The following is a 23377-nucleotide window of genomic DNA, read 5'->3' as shown; positions in this document are numbered from 1 at the left end:
TATAGACTTGCCAGAGGAGTATCTGTGTTTCAGAAAAAAACAAGAGCCTTGTGCCAGGCATAGTACATATGCAGTCCTAATCCCTCTTAAGGAGAGTAAGTCCTATTGAATTTAGTAGGGCTTTCTCCTGAGTAGACATGGTTAGGATTGTGCTGTTGGACTCCTTGGTGACACAAGACTCCCTGATGTATAGCATTGCACTGCAAGTTGGGAGAAGTTCCCATAAAATACAAAATAGAACACACATAAAAGAAGGTTGATTTTGGCCATGTACCTTACTATGGATTTGGAGCGTGAGCACTTTGGGCCTGATTTGGGAAAAGGCCACTAAAATTGTATCAGGTTTTATACTGGGTGCGTGTGTGCAGGGGACGGATTTCTCCATAAAGAGGCACCAGTTTCAAACCATGTTCCTTATTTCTGAGAGGTGGCGGGCTGTCCTGTGATCTCAAAGCGCCCGACAGTCCCATTGCCAAAATCCGTATACTGCAATGCTTATCAGTTGCCCTGTCGCTTGTGAGGAGGGCCAAGCTGTTGAATCCTGAACGGCACCTTCATTTTCTCCCCAAAGGCTGCAAGCTGCACGCCGCTCAGACCCGGCACGGAAGGGACGTCAGGAAGGAGGAGCAACGCAAGCTGCCAGCCCAGCGTCGCGCGGGGCCACTTGCGAGAGAAAGGGAGAACAACAGATGCAACAACCCTGCTCTTCGTGTTGTTTTTAAGCCGCCTTCTTCCGCAGATCGTCTTTCTTTCCCTCCCTCCCTCCGGCCCTCCCGGCTGTTTTGGCTTTTCTCCTTTGTGTCTCCATCCGCGCCTGCCGGTGGCTTCTCCCGCTGCTCCTCCAGGCCGATTTGCCGTGGATCAGGATGGCCAAGAAGCGCAAGGGGGTCGTGCAGCTGCCGCGGGTGGGCAAGAAGCTCAAGGGAGAAGTTGTAGCCTCCGCCTCCTCCTCCGGTCCTAAAACGCAGCAGCAGCAAGAGGGTGAGTGGGGGGCGGAGGGATGCAGAATAACCTTAACCGACAGCCTGCTCCTTGACAGCCTTTGCAGCTCAAGCCTAACCGTGGCTACTCAGAAGTAAGTCCCATTGAAGTCGACGGGGCTTACTCCCAGGAGTTTGGATTGCAGTTTAGAACCATAGTTGGAAGGGACCACGTGAGTCTAGTTCTAGTGCAACCCCCTGCCAGGCAGGAATCCTTTGCCCAAGGTGGGTTTTGAACCCACGACCATGAGATTAAGAGCACCGACTGAGCTTTCGTGAAGCTACCAACGGTTCACTGGGCTCGCTCTGCCTTTGCGCCACGCCCACTCCTGGGTTATGTAAAAATTAACAGTTTTGCACATGCTCTGGCTGGAATTCCATTGTGTGTGGCCAAAGTTCGGCAGCCTGCTTGTGAATCAAACTTCTCATGTTCCTGATACTACCTTATACAACTATGTCACGTGGTTAGCAAAAGAGGTTTCCTCCTAGTTGTCTCTTTAAGCGCGCGCGCACACACACACACACACACACGAAGAGGTTACCCTTGTTACCTAAACATGAACATTCTCCTTAGGAACAGCAAAAGTTCCTGATGCATGATCAAGGTGGTGGTTCGAATCCCCGCAACGGGGTGAGCTCCCGTTGCTCGGTCCCTGCTCCTGCCAACCTAGCAGTTTGAAAGCACGCCAAAAAGTGCAAGTAGATAAATAGGTACCGCTCCAGCGGGAAGGTAAACGGTGTTTCTGTGCACTGCTCTGGTTTGCCAGAAGCGGCTTAGTCATGCTGGCCACATGACCTGGAAGCTGTACGCCAGCTCCCTCGGCCAATAAAGCGCGATGAGCGCCGCAACCCCAGAGTTGTCCACGACTGGACCTTTACCTTTACCTAGCCAAGTGGTGCATGAGCATTAGAAAGATGTGATAGAAACTTTTATATAAAGTAAAGTAATTCAGTGAAGTGTTTTGCCACAGTCTTAAGATTCTGCTTCTGTAAATAAGCTTGGTGATATCCAGCACTGCCTATCCATTTGCAGAACGGCTTTTAACCGTTAACATAAGGGAAGGGGAGGCAATTCCTCATTTGTACTGTAACCCCCTGTGACACCCCCATCTGTTCCAGGTTGGAGGACACCCCCCCCCATAGTGTGGGAAGTGGCACAGAAACCTACAGCTGAAAATCACCACTCCCCTTGGTTTAGTGGACTCCTCTGCTAGATTAAAAGTCATTCTGCAAATGGATAGACAGCTCTGGATATCTCCCCTCCTGTCTTTTTCATAGAATTGTAGAATTAGAAGGGATCCCAAGGATCATTCAGTCCATCCCCCTGCAACGCAGAAATATTCAGCTGTCCCATGTTGTTGTATAACAAAGTAGAAATAGCAGCAGCAAAATGATAACAACAGGTTTAAACTTTGGGTTCATGGTGCGTCACAGTAGTGTTGATTCAAGATCTAATAGGGAGGAAGAAATTATAAAGGTTTATGGAAAAGACTATTGGAGCCAGTTTGGGTGTTTAATTCGGATTAAGCTTGCATTCCCATCCCCCACCCTAACAGTTTTTGACCTTCGTCACATTTTCTTTCCATACATATGATTTTGAAGAGGAAAAACCCAGTCAGAAGAAAAGGTTGCCCAAAACAGCTTCTGGAAAAAAGAAGGAAAAGGAACAGGAGAGGGATATCGTTCAGCCACCCTGCAGAAATTCGAATCAGAAAGGACCAAAGCCCAAAGTGAAGGAGGAAAAGAATAAAGTGGTAGAAAGTAAAGGGTCCTGTAAAAAAAGGGTAAAATGCAGGTAACTCAATGCTTAGGGTTTTCATTGAGAGCTTATTTGTTTGTTTATTTCCTGAATCCGAACATCCGCTCATGTCATCCTTAGGGTAATGATACAATTGACTTCTTTTTGGTGCTTCCTCTTAGCCTTGTCCCCTGAATCCATAGAAAACCTGATGCTGATGCATGGGTAAAATGTTTGGTCTTTGTTTGGGTGTGCACGTATTTATTTATATGTAAAATTAAACTACTAGACTTACATCCAAACCACCACAATGTGAATTAATCCTCTCTCAGTCCTGGTATTTCACCTTAACAGACTTGTGGATGAGATGCTAAAGAGTAGATGCATCTGATCTCTTTCCTACCTTGGAAGTCGAACCAAATCCGTTTCTGAAATCCATTCGAATGCCAAAACGTTCAGAAACCAAAGCGCGGCTTCTGATTGGCTGCAGGAAGCTCCTGCAGCCAATCGGAAACCGTGGAAGCCCCGTCGGATGTTGGGGTTCCAAAGAACGTTTGCAAACCGGAACAAGCCACTTCTGGGTTTGCTGCGTTTGGGAGCTAAAACGTCAGATTACCAAGGCTTTCAACAACCAAGGTACGACTGTATTGTTCATATTGACGAAGACGCACATAGCGTTGGAATGCTATATTACTGTGGACAGTTTTGTATCTTTGAATACGCTGTGTAAATTTCAGTGGGAAGGTGAATAGGTGCAGGGATCTTCCTGCAAGGTGAGGTTGGCTCATGTGTGCAGCCTCCCTTGGACTCCAGCTCCTAACAGCCCTAGCCAGTAAAGTTGGTGCCAAGAGATGATGGGAGTTGTGTGGTTCTCCTGATACTGCTCATCAAGAGTTAACCACTTCTGCTGTGAAAGAAGCCTTGTAAAGAGTCAAGGCTTAAACTTCTGTCATGTACTGGGGTGGGGGTGAGGAATTTTGCCTTGTTTTCCCCATTAAATTTGAGCGAATCTACATGAACCTGGAGCATGTGTGTGAGAGAGGAAGAGAAATACAGTTTTCTGGGGCCATCAGATACACATTCTCTAGGAAGTCGGTTTCAGGTGCTCACTTAACTATGCGGGTTGTTTTTCCTTCAACTAGCTAATGTTCAGAAGAAATTCCTGGAGCTGTCTGACAATGGGTTTTCTTCATTGGAAGGGCTTGGACTAATAACCTTTGAAGTCCCCTTCAACTCTGTGGTTGTTTCTTTCCCCACATCCTAGTGGTCTGCAGAACACTCCTCTAAAGAAGGAAACAAACACAAAAAAAGAATCTCCCGTCACAAAGAGAAAGAGAGATGAAGAAGAAGGTGATGATGATGATGAAGATGATGAAAGTGAGGATGAGTGGGAAGATGTGGAAGGTAATACATTTTTTTAAAATTGCTGTGTAAATCTTGGTTCCCTTGGTTATTTTGGTTTATCATTATTTGGACACATTATTGTCATGCCAAAGTCACCCAAGTTTTATCAAAGCTGAATTTTGCTCCCCTGTCACAGTATCCTCCCAGACTTCCCTACCCTGCATGTTGCTTAAGCTCCAGTGTTGAGAAGTTTCAGAAGCAGCCCTGAGTTAGAATTTAACTGCTCGTCATCTTACTGGACATTATTGGAGACACACTAATTAGACAGGGATGTTTGCTTCCAGAACTTCATCAACCTGAGATAGAGATACTCAAAGAACTTCCTGCCCCGGCGTTGCCCAACAAAACAGTTGAGATAGAAATTGAGACACCCGAGCAGGCGAAGAAAAGAGAGAGAAGGTAAGTTGAGGCCTGTGAGTTTGGTATTAGCAGGCCTTTGTGGCTGATTTGCCCTCTGGAGTTCCTGCACCACTGGAATGAAAAAAGGCTGCCTGATTGAAGACCTTCTTCTACTGAGGGCCTTGCTTAAGACATTTCCATCTCCGGAACTTGGGTGGGTGGCAGGGCCTTTTCCACTGTGGCACCAGGACTTTAGGGGTGAATTCAGCAAAGTCATTGTGCGAGCCGAATGACTTCGGCACATGCAACACAGCTTCCACTCCCTCTTCTCCCCTCGCCCCCCCCCCCGACTTCATCCTCAGATCTATTCTGATGGGTTGGGGGAAAGTCCAGGGCAGATTTTGGGGGGCAGGGGGAATTCAGGGGTTGCAGGAGATGTTACGTTGCGCAAGCAGAAATTGTTCTCACCCTTAAGCTATCTTCATCAGGTGCCTTTTGGATGTGAAGTAAAAACGTTTCTGCTTGCCTAAGCTTTTGGTAGCTCTTGGTTGGCATTTTGTTTGTGGTTTGTGTGTGTGTGTGTTGGGCAGCTAAATCCACTTCTTTTTACAGTGCTTACAAGAAAATAAGAATTAAAAACGTAATAGGCTGTTCTGTTATATTGGTTTGGCAGCCTAAATTGGTTAGAAAGGCAGAATATAAATACAGGAAATAAATTCACACAACCAGTAGCACACACAAACCCAGTTATGCCTGAGCAGGAAATAGCATAGCATGCAGGAGACATGAAGCTTCTCCTGACAGCCCCTGCCCACTCCATTCCCTGGCCTTCCCTTTGTCAGTGTCCCCAATTGCATGGAGAGTTCTACTCGCACTCAAGCAAATGCAAGTAAAATCCCCCTTTGAACCTTCCCCACTCAACAGAAGGTCAGGAACAGAGAAGGTAGGAGTGACAGGACTAGCAGGCAGCACCCCGTTTCTCCTCCACGAGGGGAAATTTCCTGTTCAGGTAGAATCCCTCAACAGAACTATAGTGTATGTAGCCTCATGCACACAGTAGCATATGAATGCGCTGCTTTGTTTTCTGGCTTCAGGTTCCTGCTCAGAAGCTGGAAAGTTAGGCCTTGAGAACATCACTGCATGGCACTCACCCTTTGGTTTGTTTTGGTCATCTTGCAGAGAGAAAAGGCAGGTCGAGTTTGAGACATATCTGCGGAGAATGATGAAGCGCTTCAACAAGGGAGTTTATGAAGACACACACAAGGTAATACGCCTGAATAGTAATGTGTTGGAAGGAGGCAGACACTGCAGGGCTCAAGAGTTCTCCTTCCATTCTGTTACCTTGTTCTGGCACTTGGCAGAAGAGTTTATTGGGAATCCTGGCACGTTAGTATTTCCAAATAGTAATTCAGCGTGTTGTTACAAGGACAGGAGCAATATTGACACCCCAAGTCATTCTAGGAGAGCAGGGATGTAGTTGGTTTAGAATACAGCAAATAGGCTTGTGCATCACGATAAACCATAGTTCATGGTTTACCATGAACATACAGTTGGCTTCTGCTTTGCTGTTTCCCTGCTTCCCAGGCAGGAGCAACAAATGTCAGCCCCTGGTTTAATGTTACATCTGAACCAAGAATTGTGGATAGTTTTACTCCAAACAACCCACAATGTGAAGTCAAACCACAACCCCAGTTTGGATATAACACTAAGCCGGGATCAGGGTTTGTTACTGTAGAGAAGCAAAGTCAAGAGTGATCTCCGCAATCACTGTACACTATTAACTATGGTTTACTACGACATATGAATACAGCCAATGTTGCTCAAAGAACCAATTTCCCCTTTATATACAGTGGTTGAAATCTTGATACAGCTGTCGTCTGACTGGGCTTAAACTTTCCTATTTATGTTTGTTTAAAAATGGTTCTGTGCAGATTTTCCTTCACCCAAAGTAGCATGCAAACAACAGATACATATTTAAAAACCACAACCTAAATGCAAATGAGCGCATTTGAACCATAAGCTGAACAGTTTTTTAAAAAACTATACCAGGTGCAGTCACATAAAAAAGAAAAGAAACCACAGGCTGCTGATAAATTTAGCAAGCAGACACCAGACGAGGCAGATGGGGTTTGTAAATCTTATACAAGGCAGAGATGGAAGAACTTCTTCTGGCCTCAGCCATGAGGTTGCTCCATGTCTGGGGCATTAGTCCAACTGGTGCATCAGGACTCGCTACCAGGTTGCAGCCTGATCTAAAGTGGATTGAAACAGCAGCACTACCACCACCACACAAACAGGCTGAAAAGATGAAGAAATGGGTCCCTGGATGCATGTTTGGATTAAAGGTGTGTTCCGGATCTGAAAAGGACAACTGGTCACAGAAAAGTCCCAAAGCCCGTTTTCTGCCCTCGAAAAGTGAAGGTAACCCTAGCAATGCTCAAATGTGGGCGCTTAAAAAACAAACAAAAAACAACAACTTATTTTAAATATGTGAGCCCCACTAGTAACTGACGTTCTCTAGGCCAGCTGACATTATATTCAAAATACAGTAAAAGAGATGACCAAGATGTTGCCCTCACTGGGCAAGGCTTCCTCACCCAGGCAGCTGATGCTTCTGGAAGCTTCTGTCTCCTGGCAGAAGGTGCCAGAGACATTTGGGTTGGGATGGAGGGTGTGCGTTCTTTATAAGTCTCTCTCCCCACTTCCACTCTTCAAACATTCCAAACTGGCAGGCCGCTCCTGAATTTCTTGGCCATAGCAGATCTCGGAGGAAACGGCCTCTCCTCCCATGTTCAGAGTTACTCACAGAGAGGTGCTTCCTCACGCAGTCTGCTGCCGATAACCTTTCCTGGCTCCCTAGTGGCAGACTTGGACGTATTAGGTTAGTGCTGGGCCTGTCTTTTGAGGCATGGAAACAAAACCAGGGAGCCTTATGTAGCATGACTATCCGTTGCCACTTCTCTCTCCTGGGAGCTGCTTCCTTCTCCCAACAGGTCCACCTGCTGTGCCTGCTAGCCAATGGCTTCCATAGAAACAGGATCTGCTCTCAGCCGGACCTCCAGGCGATCGGCCTCTCTATCATCCCCTCTCATTTTACTAAAGTGCCTGCGGGCCGCGTAGACCGCCTATTCCTATCAAATCTTGTGAAGTGGTAAGGGGCTTCTCTCTCTTAATCCAGGTTTGTTTTGTTTTGTTTTGATGGCGTTGTGCTTTTACATGTGATATAGAATGGGAAGGGTCCCTGAAGGACATCCATCCCAACCCCTTGTACTCATGTCAGCTGCAGTTACAGCAGTCCTGACACATGGTTGTCCGCCTCTGTGTAAATCACCCAAGTCACCACCACCCAAGTCTCTTACCATTAGTAATAATAATAATAATTTATACTTCACTCATCTGGCTGGGTTTCCCCAGGCACTCTGGGCGGCTCCCAACAGAATATTAAAAACACAATAAAACATTGAACATTAAAAATTCCCCTAAACAGGGCTGCCTTCAGATGTCTTCTAAAAGTCAGAAAGTAGTTTATTTCCTTGACATCTGCTGGGAGGGTGTTCCACAGGACAGGCGCCACTACTGAAAAGGCCCTCTGCCTGGTTCCCTGTAATCTCACTTCCTGGAGGGAGGGAACCACCAGAAGACCCTCGGCGCTGGACCTCAGTGTCCAGGCTGAACGATGGGGGTGGAGACGCTCCTTCGGGTATACAGGGCCGAGACCGTTTAGGGCTTTAAAGGTCAGCACCAACACTTTGCATTGTACTCAGAAACAGGCTGGGATCCAATGTAGGTCTTTGAGGACCGGTGTTATATGGTCTCGGCAGCCACTCCCAGTCACCATTCTAGCTGCCACATTCTGGATTAATTGTAGTTTCCAGGTCACCTTCAAAGGTAGCCCCACGTAGAGCGCATTGCAGTAGTCCAAGCGGGAGATAGCCAGACAGTCTGCAGGCAGGTAGGGTCTCAGCCTGCATACCAGATAGAGCTGATAAACAGCTGCCCTGGAGACAGACTTGACCTGCGCCTCCATGGACAGCTGTGAATCCAGAATGACTCCCAGGCTGCACACTTGGTCCTTCAGGAGCACAGTTATCCCATTCAGGACCAGGGAGTCCCTGCGATGTCCATCCATTGGTCCTGATCCTGCCTTCTTCACTTTCCGGGTGTGACAGCCCTTCAGAGACTTGAAGGTTGTTTGTGGGGGTGAGCTATTAAGGCGTTATTAGCCAGGCAAGTAGAAAAAATATGTTTCCTTCTTCAAGGTTTGTTGCGACATTCACTGTCAATGGGGAGCTCTCTGATAGCGAAGAAAGTTGGCAGTCCACCCTAGAGAGGCGTTTTGCTGTGTATGCTGCACGAGATGAGGAGGAATTGGTTCATGTAAGTGACAAGGCGTTTTGGGGCACGTCAGACTGCTCTCCTAGTAACTGTGCTGGGGGGAGCGTGAAGCCAATCAGTGGCCCCTTGGAAAAGGGATGCAACTTTGTAGTAGCTTTCTTGCATGCAGATGCTCCAAAGTTCAGTCTCCAGGTAGGGTTGGGAGAGGAATTTGTGAATGCATATATCCCCCGCCCCCACAAAGTAGAGGGGAGTCCCTCCCCTTAGTGGAATGGGTACCTCCATGTTTGACGAGCTTCCATCACCCTCAAGATACACTCTTATTTATTCACCCAGGCTTGTGATGGATCTGGTTAGCTGTGCAGATCTGTGGATTTTTACGTTTTAACGCTAACCAATTATGTAAATTTCACGATGCTTTGATATTACAGGATGATTTGCTGCATTTTTTTCCAATGTTGTCATTTATATGGGCATTGTTAAATTTTGCGGTTGTGGTTTTGGAAACTGCTTTGTGATTGATACACAAATACTCGAGTAAAAACAAGAAATGTGCAACCTGTTACTTCCTCCATCATTCATTGGCATATGCGGAGAGCCCTCTGCTTTCCTAGTTAGCTTACCACTCAGGGTACATTGGTAGAGAAGCTACGCCGACCCCCAATGGGCATAGGGGGCTTTGGCAACCCTCACAGTACATGGAGAGGAGTTCAAAGTCTCCAGTATGCCAATCTGCTGTGGGGAAAGGCTGTTCTGGATCACTTTTAGACTAGAAATTTGTTACAAAGTCCTGTGGGTTAAAATCCTCTGGTTAAAAACAAAGTGGGGTGGAGGGTGGGTGGGAGGGAGGGAAAACCTCCATTCACATAACTCCAAATCCAAACTAACGAACAATAACATTTTTAATTTTTTCAAATAGATATTTTTACTCATTCTGCGAGCGTTGCAGCTACTTTGCCGCCTTGTGTTGTCTCTGCAGCCCATTCCTCTGAAAGTGTCGGCGGGAAAGGTTGGTGTGTTTCCAGGAGGGCTCTCAGTGAGACAAACATGCATAGGATGACTCTGTAAAGCAGCAGTTCTCAAATAAATGGGTTAACCCAGGCTTCCTCAACCTCGGCCATCCAGATGATTTGAGACTACAATTCCCATCATCCCTGACCACTGGTCCTGCTAGCTAGGGATCATGGGAGTTGTAGGCCAAAAACAGCTGGAGGGCCGAGGTTGAGGAAGCCTGGGTTAACGCAAGCATTCCAGGGAGCTGAAATACTTGCACAATATGACTTTTTCCTATGCTAATTAGCGTAACTGTTGAATGGACAAGAGGTGCAAACATCAGAGTGTTCACTTTTAAGATCACTTGTTTATCTCCCTCACAGCATGTTGGAAGTACAGTGGTACCTTGGTTCTCAAACGCCTTGGCACTCAAACAACTTGGAACCCAAACACTGCAAACCCAGAAGTAAGTGTTCCGGTTTGCGAACTTTTTTTCGGAAGCCAAACATGCTCTGTTTTGAGTGCCACATTTCCATTTTGAGTGTTACGCTGAGGTCTGTCTGTTTTTGCTATTTATTTTGCGTTTTTGTTTTTGCGACTCTTTTTGTTTTGCTTTTGTGACTATGTGGAACCCAGTTCAGCTACTGATTGATTGATTCTGTGACTGCAGTACGTTGTTTATTGCTTTCATTTTATGAATCAATGGTCTCGTTTGATAGTAAAATTCATGTTAAATTACTGTTTTAGGGGTTGTTTTTAAAAGTCTGGAATGGATTAATCCATTTTACATTACTTTCTATGGGAAAACGCGCTTTGGTTTTGGAATGCTTTGGTTTTGGAAAGGATTTCCGAAATGGATTAAGTTTGAGAAGCAAGGTACCACTGTAGTACAAAAACACATTCTGGAAATGCAGGTCTAGTTTATGTGTTTGCTCTGTGTATGCTCCTCAAACAGAATAGAGATCATGATGTTACGAGCTTGCCCACAAGAGACCCAGTGTGGTGTAGTGGTTAGAGTGTCTGACTAGGATTTGGGAGACTTGGGTTCGAATCCCCATGCAGCCATGAAGCTCAACCAGCCCTCAGCTTAACCTGCCTCAGACAGTTGTTCTGTGGATAAAAGGTGGGAGAAGGCCCAGGCATGCTACCTTGAGTTCATTGCAGGAAAGGTAGGAAATGAGCATAGTGAATAAGTAAGAGGCCTGTTGAACAGAGGAGGTGCCTCTGTACACACATATATTTGCTCAGAACTGTCTCCAGTAAGGTACATGGCAAAATCTACACCTTAGTATCTCCATAGTAGACTATGTAGGGCTGTGGGCTCATCTCTTCCATAGGGCAAATTCTACAGGTCTCTTTTACCAACAGCTCTCTTTTACCAACTAACATATTGAGACCAAAACTATTGGATCACTGCAGAGTGTTTGTCTCACCTGCCTTGTCTTTTGATGGCCCATCGTCCTCTTCTTTCATCCCCCCCCCCAGGGAAAGACCAGCTCCTCCAAGAAGCGTTCTCTCAGTGCAGTTTCCGAGGAATCAGGTGGCTCTGCCAAAAAGCCTAAACGTGCCTCGAAAAAATGTGCAGGGCCTGGTAAGGTCAAGCTAGAGGCAGGCCAAGAGAAGGTCCTGTCAGGGAGCCAGGGAGCTGACAGGAAATCATCCCCAACAGGAGCCAAAAGGACAGTAAATAAACCTACTGCACTCAGGAGTGCTGAGGAAGAAAAGGAACCTGGTGTGAGCAACCTGAGGGAAAGGGGAGGGATGGGGAGGACCAAAAACGACCGCCTACGAAAAGTGGCCTCAAAAGTGTCATATAAAGAGGAGAGCGGAAGCGACGACGGCAGGGGTTCTGAATTCCATGCTTCAGAGGAAGACGAGGATGAAAGTAGCATCTCTGATGAGGACTTTGAAACTCCCAAGAGGAAACAGAGGTCATCACTAGGGACCCCGAAAGCAAAAGCAGCTCTTAACAACAGACGGAAGTCTGGGCCTGCAGTTCTGAATGTACCCAAGAACTCTCAGACGGTTGAGAGTTCGCTGGGGAAAGCGGCTACCGCAGGCTCTTCAAACCCCTCAAAGAAAAGGAACAAAATAATTTCTAGCGATGAGGATGAAGGAGGCGATGTGGGACCAGGTAAACAGAGAGGCACTGACCAGTGGCTGGAGGTTTTTCTCGAACGGGAGGACAAGTGGGTCAGCGTGGACTGTGTCCACGGCACCGTTGGGCAACCTCTGCTGTGCTTCAGACACGCCACCAAGCCCGTGTGCTACATCATCGGCATTGATAACGACGGGTGCGTCAAGGACGTGACACAAAGATACGACCCGGCGTGGATGACGTCAACGAGGAAGTGCCGCGTGGATGCCGAGTGGTGGGAGGACACCTTGGAACCGTACAGAAGCCCTTTTGTGGAACGAGAGAAAAAGGAAGAAAGGGAGGTAACGGAAGGGAGCTGGCGGGTTTCCTCCTCCATGAACAAAACTATGTCCTGGTTGACTAAGAGGTCCTCCACCCTCTCTTGCTACTTCTGATACCTGGTCTGTGTAAACATGGTGGGTGTAGAAATACGTGGGAAGATGAGTCTATGAGTCAAGCGCCTTTGGGTTTCATTAAATGGCACCAGCTTGGCCTTGGGGAGGAGGGAGGAGGAAACGGAGGATACAGGTGTGGCAGGGTTATCAAGCTAGTACCAATGTAATTCAGCAATGTGAGGGTGCGAACAGGATTTTAGGCCTAGGCTGGTCATAGCAATCTAGAGCCATGGCAGGGTATGTGATGATTTCAGCTGTCTTAATGAGCAGACAGTCGTTTAGGGTGAGACTCCTCTAACAAAGCCCCTTCCGCTTGTGCTTGCAGCAGGGCTTCTGGAATTCTCTGCTTGCTTGAAGAGCGCCTGAGAGCCGGCTCTCACAAACAAAGGGTATCAGAAGAGCCCTGCTGGGTCAGAGCAAAAGCCTCTTCGAGTCCAGCATTATTTATAATTCCATTGATTTCTTTCCATTTATGAACTGCTTCCTATAAGACATCACAAAGCAATTTAACAGCGAAAGCACTTTAAATTGTTTTGTGTATACAGTCATTCCTCATGTTGTGTCCGCTTCAGGTTACGTGTTTTCGTGTTGCATCCCGCGGCGACTCGGAAGTACCGTAACTGGTTACTTCTGGGTTTTGCTGCTCGCGCATGCACAGAAGCACTAAATCACGCTACACATGTGCGCAGACACAGCACTTCAGCTTGCGTCAGTTCTGTGTTATGGATGGGCCTCTGGAATGGATCTCATCCGTAACACGAGGTTCCACTGTAACAGGGTTTCCCAAACTTGGATCTCCAGCAGTTTTGGGGGTATTTTTGGACTACAATTCCCATCGTCCTTGGTCACTGGTCCTGCTAGCTAGGGATGATGGGAGATATAGTCTTTAAAAAGCACCTGGAGACCCAAGTTTGGGTAACCCTGGTGTATAAGAACAGTTTCACATCCAAGAGGGATAACAGCTTTCTGTTCACCCAGTGATGAACCAGATGATGGAAAGCCTATAGGTGCCACAGCCCTTTCTGGCTCATGTTCCCCAGTAACTGATACTGCCTCTGATACGGGAGGTGTACACAGCTGTCATGCCTAGTAGTCATTGAGTCAGCTTGTCCTCCATGAATTTGTTTTTTAAAACCTGTGCAAGTTGGTGGCCGCTGTGACAACTATCTCATGGATCTTCTGCTTATCCCTAGTGGGTCTGTTGCGTATTCATTCATCAGTCGATGACTCCCAGCTGAGTGTATGAACGGACTCTATTAATAAAAGTATTCCATCTGGAGGACGTAGTTTGGTTGATACAGAAGTTTCGTCAGTGTTGTTAGAGCAGGGATGAGTCCCTTATGACCCCTGGATCAAGTAATCCTATGAAAGCTGGCCCTGATACTGTCTTTATGTTTGTCCTCCAAATAATTGAAGAATCTGCTTGTGCAGCGTAAACTCTGAAGTCAACCACTTATGTCATGTCTCCCAGTTTCTAGTTAAACTTCAAGACCAGCCCCTGCCGACAGCCATTGGCGAATACAAGAACCACCCGCTTTATGCCTTGAAGAGGCATCTCCTTAAATACGAAGCCATCTACCCGGAGACAGCTGCTATACTAGGGTATTGCCGTGGGGAGGCTGTGTATTCCAGGTGAGAGTCATCTGCCAGGTGTGTATGGCGTGAAATGTGACTTCATGTGGCTGCATTGCTCTGTGGTCAGATATCAGATTTCACATTGCCAGTACTTTTGTTCACCTTTCTTTTTAAAAAACAAAACAAACCAGGGTCCACAGACAGACAAGGGGTTAGGATTAGACCCGAGCAGAAGTTGACTGGCTTGGCAGCTGCTGGCCAAGATTTGTTTCTGAGTTCTGAATTCAGGTTCCTGAGCGTCCCTGGTTTATTTTCTTTCTTTTTTAAGGAAAAAGCACATTTTCTCACCCTTGTGACTTGATGGAGTTGCACGTGTATAGGCAATTCCTGATGAACTCCAGGGGTGGGGGAATCTGTTGGTTGGAAGTTGGGGCTTTTCATAACCCACATAGCTTGTTTTCCCTCCCATGACTCACAGAAATCAAATCATGCAAAACTGTTTGATCTGTGCAAATGTACTCCATTTTAGTGGTTGCAGAATATGGGTTGTATTGGCAGAGAAACGCCCAATATACTTAAAAAGAAAAATGTATGTGTGTGCTCACATTGAGAATATTTGAGGGTACAGTTCATTTGGACTTTTTCAGAGACTGTATCCATACGCTGCACTCCAAAGACACCTGGCTGAAGCAAGCTCGAGTGGTCAGGATTGGTGAGGTGCCTTATAAGGTAAGATGACAGCAGATCCACTCCGAGGCTGCAGTTGGGCACCTATAGCTCAGTAGCAGAATGAGAGATGCATGCACAAGCCCTTATGAGCTGAAGAATAGAACAGGCCTGCTGGATCAAACCAAAGGATGGAGAACCTGCCGCCCTCCAAAGATGGTTGGACTACAATTCCAGTTAGCCCCAATTAGCATGGCCTGTAGCCAGGGATGATGGAAGTTGTAGTCTAAACCTAAGATTCCCCATCCCTGGCCTATTAACCAGTCACAGTGGCCAGCCCATGGGAAGCCTACATACAAGACCTGGGAACCAATGGCTCTCTCTTACTTTGGTTCCCCAGGAACTTGTTTTCAGAGCCATGCTGTCTCCAATCCTGGAGTTACCGTATAACCATCGTAATTATTAGCCCCATCTCATTTGTATCCAATTAAAGCTAAGGACAGGGGATTTCTTTTTTTTACTCAGAGTAGATCCATTGAAATGAATGGACCTGCATTGGTTATGGTCATTAATTTTAATGGGTCTAACTCTGAGTAAAAGCTAGTTGCAAACGACCCAAAGTAGGGAAAGACTTGTATTCGAGAGATCCTGGAGAGATGAATTCTGGATTGCCATTGCTATGAATCAATAGAGTGCAGCCGTTCTGCAGCCTTGCAGTTTGGTGGTGGCCTGCAGTTTCCTTGCAGTTTGCTGCAAGGAAACAGAGAGCATTCGCGAGCAGCTTGTGTATCTTCTTTTCATGCTTCTGTGTGACATCAGAAGTGACAGCGGGTGCTTCTCCCTTCTAGTGAGAGAGTGAGCTTCAGGGGCATACACAAACCTCAGTTTGAGGGGGGGATGATTAGGTTGACACTGTGAACTTTACAGGCAAGAAGTGGGAACAGATGAGAATATTGGTCTCGTGTTTGTGTTTGCACAGATGGTTATAGGCTACTCCAACCAAGCAAGAAAAGCACGAATGGCAGAACCGGCAAACAGAGACAAAAAGGACTTGCCGCTGTTTGGCCTCTGGCAGACGGAGGAATACCAGCCTCCTGTTGCCGTGGATGGAAGGGTAAGCTGGAGGAGAGATCACATGATCACCCTGGGAGTGGCTCGGGTGGTGATTGCACAAGATGAGGCCTTTTCAGAGATGGCCCAAGACCCTGGAGCTTCCTCCCTGGGAGAATTTGATTCCCCCCTCATTGCTAATCTTATTTAGTCATCCAGACCTAACCATTGTAGATATTAGACTGCAGTTTTTGTGTTTTTAGATTTTTAATGGTGCTGTGAAATACTTTGTGATGATGGCTTTCTCTGTATTGCGCACTATTCTAGGCTTCTGGTTTGGGGCGGGGGGAAAGTTGTACAAAATGAAATGAATTTCACATTTTAATGAAAATGAAGAATAAAGGTAAATTGAGTGGGTACTTTGGTAAAGCTAAATCTTTCTCTTCTGGGTTGTATAATTTAACTGAAAGTTTTGCGTTACAGCTCACGTTCTTGTAAAACACACTCACCCTTGTGATGTACCTACTGTTTCGCATTTTAATTGGTACTAGTCCTGTGCTTGGCACTTTAGCAAGAACTAATTTCTGTATAAAAGTATTAACATAATTGTGTTTTTCTTCCTCTCTCCCCACTTCCTTTTCTTTGTCCCTGTTTTGTTTTCAGGTTCCCCGGAATGAATTTGGGAATGTGTATCTCTTCCAACCCAGCATGTTGCCCATAGGCTGTGTGCAGCTAAAGCTTCCCAACCTCCATAGAGTGGCGCGTAAATTGGATATTGACTGTGTCCCAGCTGTTACTGGATTTGATTTTCATGGTGGCTACTCACACGCAGTGTACGTCCCACTACTATTCACATTAATCAGGCTTGGGGTGGCCTTCATCACTTGTTCTTGACATCTGGTTTGCCAGCGGAGAATATGCCCTGGATCTCTTCATCCTACACGGCTTACCTGCAGTAATTGTAGCATTGGCTCAAATGTAGCTATCACCTTGCTATGTCCTTAGCACAAGGGGAGCTGAGCACCTGTTTCTCTTTGTGCTGCCTTCCTTTGTGTTTGCGTCTTTTGTCTTTGAACCCATGCCATGCAGACAATAGGAAATGGCTTAAGTTAAATCAGTGGTCCCTGAACTTTTTTGGGCCACTGTCCCCTTGGCTCCATAAATTCACCTCCCCTGCCCTATGAAAAACTTTATTCAGAATAGCAGTTTCCACAACCCGCTAAGGAAGGCAATAGCACATTTATTCAAAATCCAGTTTAATCTGTTTTGTTCAACAAAATTGACAAACTTGATCCAGTGATGACCAGCTTTTCAAAGTTTGGTAGGACATCTCCAGTGCTTCCCTGCTTGGGAGCCACTGAGCTAAATGATTAAATACTTTTCCATAGAGGAAACTAGTGAAGTTTATTTATTTGAAGTTCCATAGCTCGGTGTTGGTCCTGCCAATCTAGCAGTTCCAAAGCATGTCAGAGTGCAAGTAGATAAATAGGTACCACTCCGGTGGGAAGGTAAACGGTGTTTCCGTGCGCTGCTCTGGTTCACCAGAAGCGGCTTAGTCATGCTGGCCACATGACCTGGAAAAACTCTCTGTGGACAAATGCTGGCTCCCTCGGCCAGTAAAGCGAGATGAGAGCCACAACCCCAGAGTCGTTCAAGACTGGACTTAACTGCTATGGGTCCTTTACCTTTACCTCGGTGGTGGAGTTTTTGATTTGCATGCAGGAGGTCCCTGGATCAGTTTCTGGCATGTCCCGGTAGAGCTGGGAGAAAAACCCTTGTATGAGACCCTGGAGAGCTACTACCAGTTACTGAGCTAATGATCTGACTCAGCACACGGCACCTTCCTCTGTTCCTATTTATTATCATTCTTGCTTCTCACCTTTCAGCCCCTCACGGGATCCCAGGTATTTTCTAACCATTTCCCCCTGTCACTTTGAAAGTGCTGATATAATGGAGATCATCAACACTCAAGACAGCATCCAATTGGCTATTTGTCTTCCTAGGATCATTTAAAACTTCCCCAGCTCAGTGCACAAATGATAAGTTCTCGTCATCTTTTTCTTCGCCAGCACCGAAGGTTATGTGATCTGCGAAGAGTACAAAGAAGTGCTTGTTGCAGCGTGGGAGAACGAAGAAGCTGAGAGAGAGAAGAAGGAAAAGGAGGTGAGAATCACTCTGAGAGTTGGAGCAGCAGGAACTGACACTGCCAGAAATTGGTAGCGTTACAGATCTAATTAAATAGCTGCTGATAGTTTCCACAGTGTCTTATAGCACCTCCTATCTCGATAGGTGATAGCCAGAAACGACAGATGTTTAAGGATCTATTGCACAAATGGAGTTCCTATTGAACTTCTCCATTAGTGTCATTGTTAGGGAGCACTCGGCATATGCAATCATTCCTTCAATTTCTGATAATCAGGTGTGGCTGCCTGGGCTTATGTTGCCAAGACTAATTCTTCCATGCACAAGAGGTGGGTTATCAGTGGGCTTGCAGGAATCCCAAAATTTGCAGCATTTCTTTAAAAAGAAACCTAAAGGGTAGGAACCCCAAAACAACTAAAGGAGGACTGAGCATGGCCAGTGACTATGAAATGCTCACTTGCATTTTAGCATCTGCTTAATCTGATACTTAGCCTTAGTTTACATTTGATGTTCTCATTTTCATGATTGCATTGGTGTCGATGCTTATTTTTCTCTCTCTTGCTGATCAGCTGCATTATTTTGAGTTGCTTGTATTCTGCTTGTATTTTAATAGTTGTTTTTTTACATTGCATTGTACGTTGCCTAGAGGCGACTGATAAATATAACCAGCGAATATCACAGATTGTATAAATGCCTTTGATATCCTCTTTCTTCCCTGTGAGCAGATGGAGTTCTGTCAATTACATGCCATTCTTTTGTAGAATGTAAGGCCAGCTATAATTGGATTGGTGTGTGTGTCCATCCTTTGATTTCTGATTGAGTGAATTTTAAAAAACAGAAGCGGGAGAAGAGAGTCCTGGGGAACTGGAAATTGCTGACAAAAGGGCTTCTGATCAAAGAGAGACTGAAGAGACGCTACTCTACTAAGGTAATAAAAGGACTTTAGTCTGTATTTTTACTGCTATAAGGGTGTTCCTGCTGACATTATTCAGCCTAACAGTAACTTTGGGGAGTTTACATTCAAGGTATACTGTCAGGGGTTCAGGAGCAGAGGCGAGGGAAAGGGAGGAAACAGAGAGCGAGGGGGAGGAGGCAGAAGAAAAGATGAGTGATGACGACGACCCGAGATCTCCGAGTCTTTCCAGTGAATCAGAAGATTCACAAAAAGGAGCACCAGTGGCCAGGGCAAGGGGGGAGACTAGGGGGACACCCCAGGAAGATAGAGCCAGAGGGGACTCAGAGGGGAGCAGTTGGAAATCGGGACCAGCGTCACCGCCAGAGAGCAGGGATGAGGAAGGGCGCCAGGGATCAAGCGCTGGCAGCTCACAACAGGAGGGAGGGCACGAGTCAGGAGTGGCCACACCTCCATCGGGGAGCGAAGAGACGGTTAGACGGAAAGTGGAAGGTTGGGCGCGCGCGCCAAGTTCAAATGCACAGGAAGGTGGCGCAGTAGGCAGCCCGGAAAGGGAGCCAGGTCCTAAAGCCCGGCGCAAGGAGACAGAAGGGTCCGGGGGGTCAGCGTCAGAAGAATCCCGGAAGGAAGAGACCCCGGGGGGCAGAGGGACCCAGAGGAGAACTGTCAGGCGGAAAAGGTGGAGCAGGGCTAGGATATTAAGTTGGTGCACAAGGGGCGGAGACTCAGACGGAGCTTCGCCGATCTAAGCATAAGACGTAGAGTTGCGCGCAGCAGCTTGAGAATGGAGACTGTAACTCAATAAAGACTTTTATTTAATGATCGCTGGCTGGCGTGATCCTCTGTGAGCTAGGATCTGGAAGCAACCCTGACATATACATACATAGACTCAGGTCTGTATGCAGTCCTGTAGGTAAAAAAAAGGTAAAGGACCCCTGGACGGTTAAGTCCAATCAAAGGCGAATATGGGGTGCGGCACTCATCTCGCTTTTCCGGCCGAGGGAACTGGCGTTTGTCCACAGACAGCTTTCTGGGTCTTATGACCAGCATGACTAAACCACTTCTGGTGCGATGGGACACCGCGATGGAAGCCAGAGCACACGGAAATGCCATTTACCTTCCCGCCACAGCGATACTTATTTATCTACTTGCACCGATGTGCTTTCGAACTGCTAGGTTGGCAGGAGCTGGGACAGAGCAATGGGAGCTCGCCCCGTCACAGGGATTCAAACCACTGACCTTCAGATCAGCAGACCCAAGAGGCTCAGTGGTTTAGACCACAGCGCCACCCACAGTCCTGCACATATTTATTTAGGAGCAAGTCCTACACAAGTGTGGCTTATTTCTGAGAAGTGAGTAGGATTGCAGTTTGCTTCAGGCCATTTGGATGATGGGGCTCAGCAGTGGCTTAGATCAAGATGCTGAAGGCCACTTGACCAAAATCACCACAAACTGTGTAAAGTTTTAAGAAGGAAGCAGGTGACAGTAAGTTAATTCTACAACAGCTGGCGGGAAGGGAAATCAATCTTCCTTAACTTCAGAAATGGGGAGATCTGAACTGAGCTCCCCCCACCCCTTTCTTCACACATGCACCCACCTTCTGGGATGTTACATGTAAGAATAAATTGCCGTAAAGAGTTGTGGGAATTGTGAAACCAACGCAATTAAGGCTTTGGGGTTTTTAAATCAGCCATGCTTAGCTGGCAACCAATACACAGATTTTACTGTTTTAATAACTTCAGAATGGGTTAGGGGTGTGTTTAATTGCTCTAACGATGCTGAAATGCACAGTGGCTCCTTTGGTTTAGTTGTTGTGGGAAAGGGCATAGCCTTCCACAGAAGGAAGCAGGTTGATATGGGACAAGTGATAACGAGAGCACTTCTCTCCTTCAGGGTTTTTTGCCTGAAGTCATGCCAGCGGCAAAATCCTGAAAAGTATTGCCTTGTACTTCAGTGATTCCACTTTCTTGTCAATGCAATTGTCCAAGATCATCATCTGAACATTGGAATTTGGTCTAGATGTTTTTGCACAGCCAGTTGAAACTCCTTTGCAAATGAGGTTCTCTTCACAGCAGCAGTTAACATTCCACCATTTGTTGGCTTTTACTTGTTTGTGAACCATCTTGGTGTTCCTTCTCAAAATGAACGGCAGTACATACATTCTTTTACTAGTAACAATTGCTTCTCTTCCAGAATGAGGCAGCAGGAGCAATGGTGACTCCAGGAGGCGGGTTCTCCTCTGATGAGGATGGAGGAGGCGGAGAGCCAAGCTCAGAGACACCAGCTGGGGATGTGGACGTTTCTTGGCCCCAAAATCGGCAACTGGAACAAGAGAGGGAGGGAGGGAAAAGGACCAGAAAGAGCAAGAGGGAAAAGAAAGGAGAAGCAAAATACTTGTTCCCATTTGAGAAGCTGTAACTGGAAGCAGCCACTGTGGCAAAGAAAAGAAGAGTCTTCATAAAGAGACCAACTTGTAAATAGCTTCAGATTTAGGAAATAATATATTTTTTTATTTGCTGCAAGATGGAGATTGGAGTTTTGACTCAATATGTTAAGAGAGCAATTGTTTGATTGTGTGTGAAAATACTTCTGGTGAGAATAAATCAGGGAGTTCATAGGAACCTTTATAAGTCTTGGCCATAGAATACACATTTTACTCCATTTGCGGTTGCAAATGTGGATTGTGCCAAGTTGGCTAAAAGAGCTTAGAATTAGATATGTTTTTATTACCCTCCCTTCAGAGGAGCGAGCCTTGCTCCTTTGTATTTGTGGAGTTACGGGAAACAGGCTGGTTTAGACCAGTTGTGGGGGATTCTGTGACCCTCCAGAAGTAGCTGGGACTACAAATCCCATCATCCTTGGCCCCTGGCCTTGCTGGCTGGAGTTGTAGTCCAACACGTTCCCCACCTCTCTTAGGTGCTATCAATCAGATGCTTTGCGAATGCTGTTTCCCCTTGAACATTTTTGCAATTCCTTGGTTTCCCCGCGGTTAGCAGTGTCTCTTTCACTGTCCTCATCCCTTCTGTTTGTCTGAAAGACGATTTACATGGTAGCTATGTCATCAATGGCTTGAAGGTGGTGATGTCCTTTGCTTGTAAAGAGTTTAAAATTTTTTGGCTTCAGGAAAAGGTGCAGGCCATCCACATTTTGGGCACAGTCCCCCGTGAAATTTGCCAGGACAAAAAACAGAAGCAAGTGGAGAGTGTCAGAAAAAAACATTGCTTGTGCTCTTGCACATTTCCCCACTTATTTCTAGAGAGCTTGTGCAAGAGACACAAATGGGAACCTTTTTGCTAGTTAAAAAAGTACTATAGGAGCTTTGGGTAGGGGGGCTTCTCAAGAATCATTTAGTTTTTGTCTCTCTTCCTTCTGCATCATCATAAATAAGCCTCATTATAAGCCATGTCTGTTTTGAGCACTGAACTAAAGTTACGATGGCTCCAGTCTGAAATGGTGTGAGTGAGCACATTCTAAACAGAACTGACATATAAGAATGTATGCTTGCATTCTGCTGTTACTTAATGGATCACTGTACATTGACTTGTTTGCCTCTTCTATAGAGTGCTTTCACTTATACACACTTTTTGCTACAAAAGAAATGTTAATGATACCACTTGACACAGCTTTAAAAATTACACATTTTTACTGGCCTGAATTTTTTTGCATTTTTTTTTAAAAAAACCTCCCTTTAACTAGTATTTAGCACTTTAAAAATAACCAGGAAAAAATATTTTTGTACTGAATCCTTAGTTTAAAATAAAAGCTTTAATATTATTTTAAGCAAGAGTCTTCTTTCTTTCCAGAGATGGCTATTGGTGGGTGCCGCATGCTACAAACACCTGCTTCACATTTCTCTGCATTTCACTGTAGGCTGGATTTCTGTACCCCAGAAGCTGCTAAGTGATGGCTCTCTAGATGTTACTGGGAATAAAACACCCAACATCCTTGGGAGTTGACTATGCTGACAGGGCCTGATGGAACCTTAAGTCCAGCAACAGCTGGAGGAAACCATATTGACTACTTGAACCATACAGTGGTGCCCTGCAAGACGAATGCCTTGCAAGACGGAAAACCCGCTAGACGAAAGGGTTTTCCGTTTTGGAGGTGCTTCGCAAAACGAATCTCCTATGGGCTTGCTTCGCAAGACGAAAATGTCTTGCGAGTTCCTGTGGTTTTCCCCTCCCCCCCTTTTCCCCAAGCCGCTAAGCCGCTTATCAGCTGATCCGCTAAGCCGCTTATCAGCTAAGCCGCTTATCAGCTGATCCGCTAAGCCGCTTATCAGCTGATCCGCTAAGCCCGCTAATAGCGCTAATCTGCTAAGCCGCTAATGGGCTTGCTTCGCAAGACGAAAAAAACGCAAGACGAAGAGACTCGCGGAACGGATTCTTTTCGTCTTGCGAGGCACCACTGTATTGACAACATGATCTAAATATAGAATTCAAGGCAGAAGGGAAGGATAAATATTGACAAGATTGGGTACATTATGTAAGTTCCATTTGTTGCCAAGGGAAGAGTAGGAACCATTTGAAAAGATGCATCCCCTGTGTGAACTTCCAATGGAAAAATACACTACCTACATTAGCAGGTTCATTAAAGGATGAATAAACTTCATTTGCCTATATTATGAAAGAGTTGCACTGTGACTATTAATTCACGGGAGACTCAATTTTTCAGAAAAGTGACACATCAACTGAGCCAGTTTTGTGGCTG

General features: G+C 46.1%; 1 protein-coding gene across 2 annotated transcripts; it reads left to right on the top strand.

Annotated features, from left to right (window-relative positions):
• Positions 1–2575: 2575 nt before the first annotated feature.
• On the top strand, positions 2576–22441 carry XPC (XPC complex subunit, DNA damage recognition and repair factor). 2 transcript variants are annotated; one of them, XM_082209617.1, is made up of 15 exons: positions 2576–2775; positions 3983–4122; positions 4407–4521; positions 5641–5725; positions 7455–7612; positions 8721–8838; positions 9716–9805; positions 11275–12228; positions 13793–13953; positions 14544–14625; positions 15542–15676; positions 16276–16445; positions 17682–17775; positions 18593–18682; positions 20861–22441. In XM_082209617.1, the coding sequence occupies exons 4-15, from the start codon at positions 5681–5683 to the stop codon at positions 21083–21085; spliced, it is 2322 nt and encodes a 773-aa protein (XP_082065743.1). In that variant the 5' UTR covers positions 2576–2775; positions 3983–4122; positions 4407–4521; positions 5641–5680; the 3' UTR covers positions 21086–22441. The 2 variants fall into 2 exon arrangements, 1 of the variants encoding a protein (XP_082065743.1); XR_014216017.1 differs by lacking the exons at positions 2576–2775; positions 3983–4122; positions 20861–22441 and adding an exon at positions 19555–20853 and having other exon boundaries at positions 4413–4521; positions 18593–18793.
• The last annotated feature ends 936 nt before the right edge of the window (positions 22442–23377 follow it).

This window comes from Podarcis vaucheri (assembly GCF_965113315.1).
Source record: "Podarcis vaucheri genome assembly, chromosome: 2".
Lineage (NCBI taxonomy): Eukaryota > Metazoa > Chordata > Lepidosauria > Squamata > Lacertidae > Podarcis > Podarcis vaucheri.
Note: the sequence above shows the minus strand (reverse complement) of the source record. Positions and strands in the feature narration are given on the sequence as shown.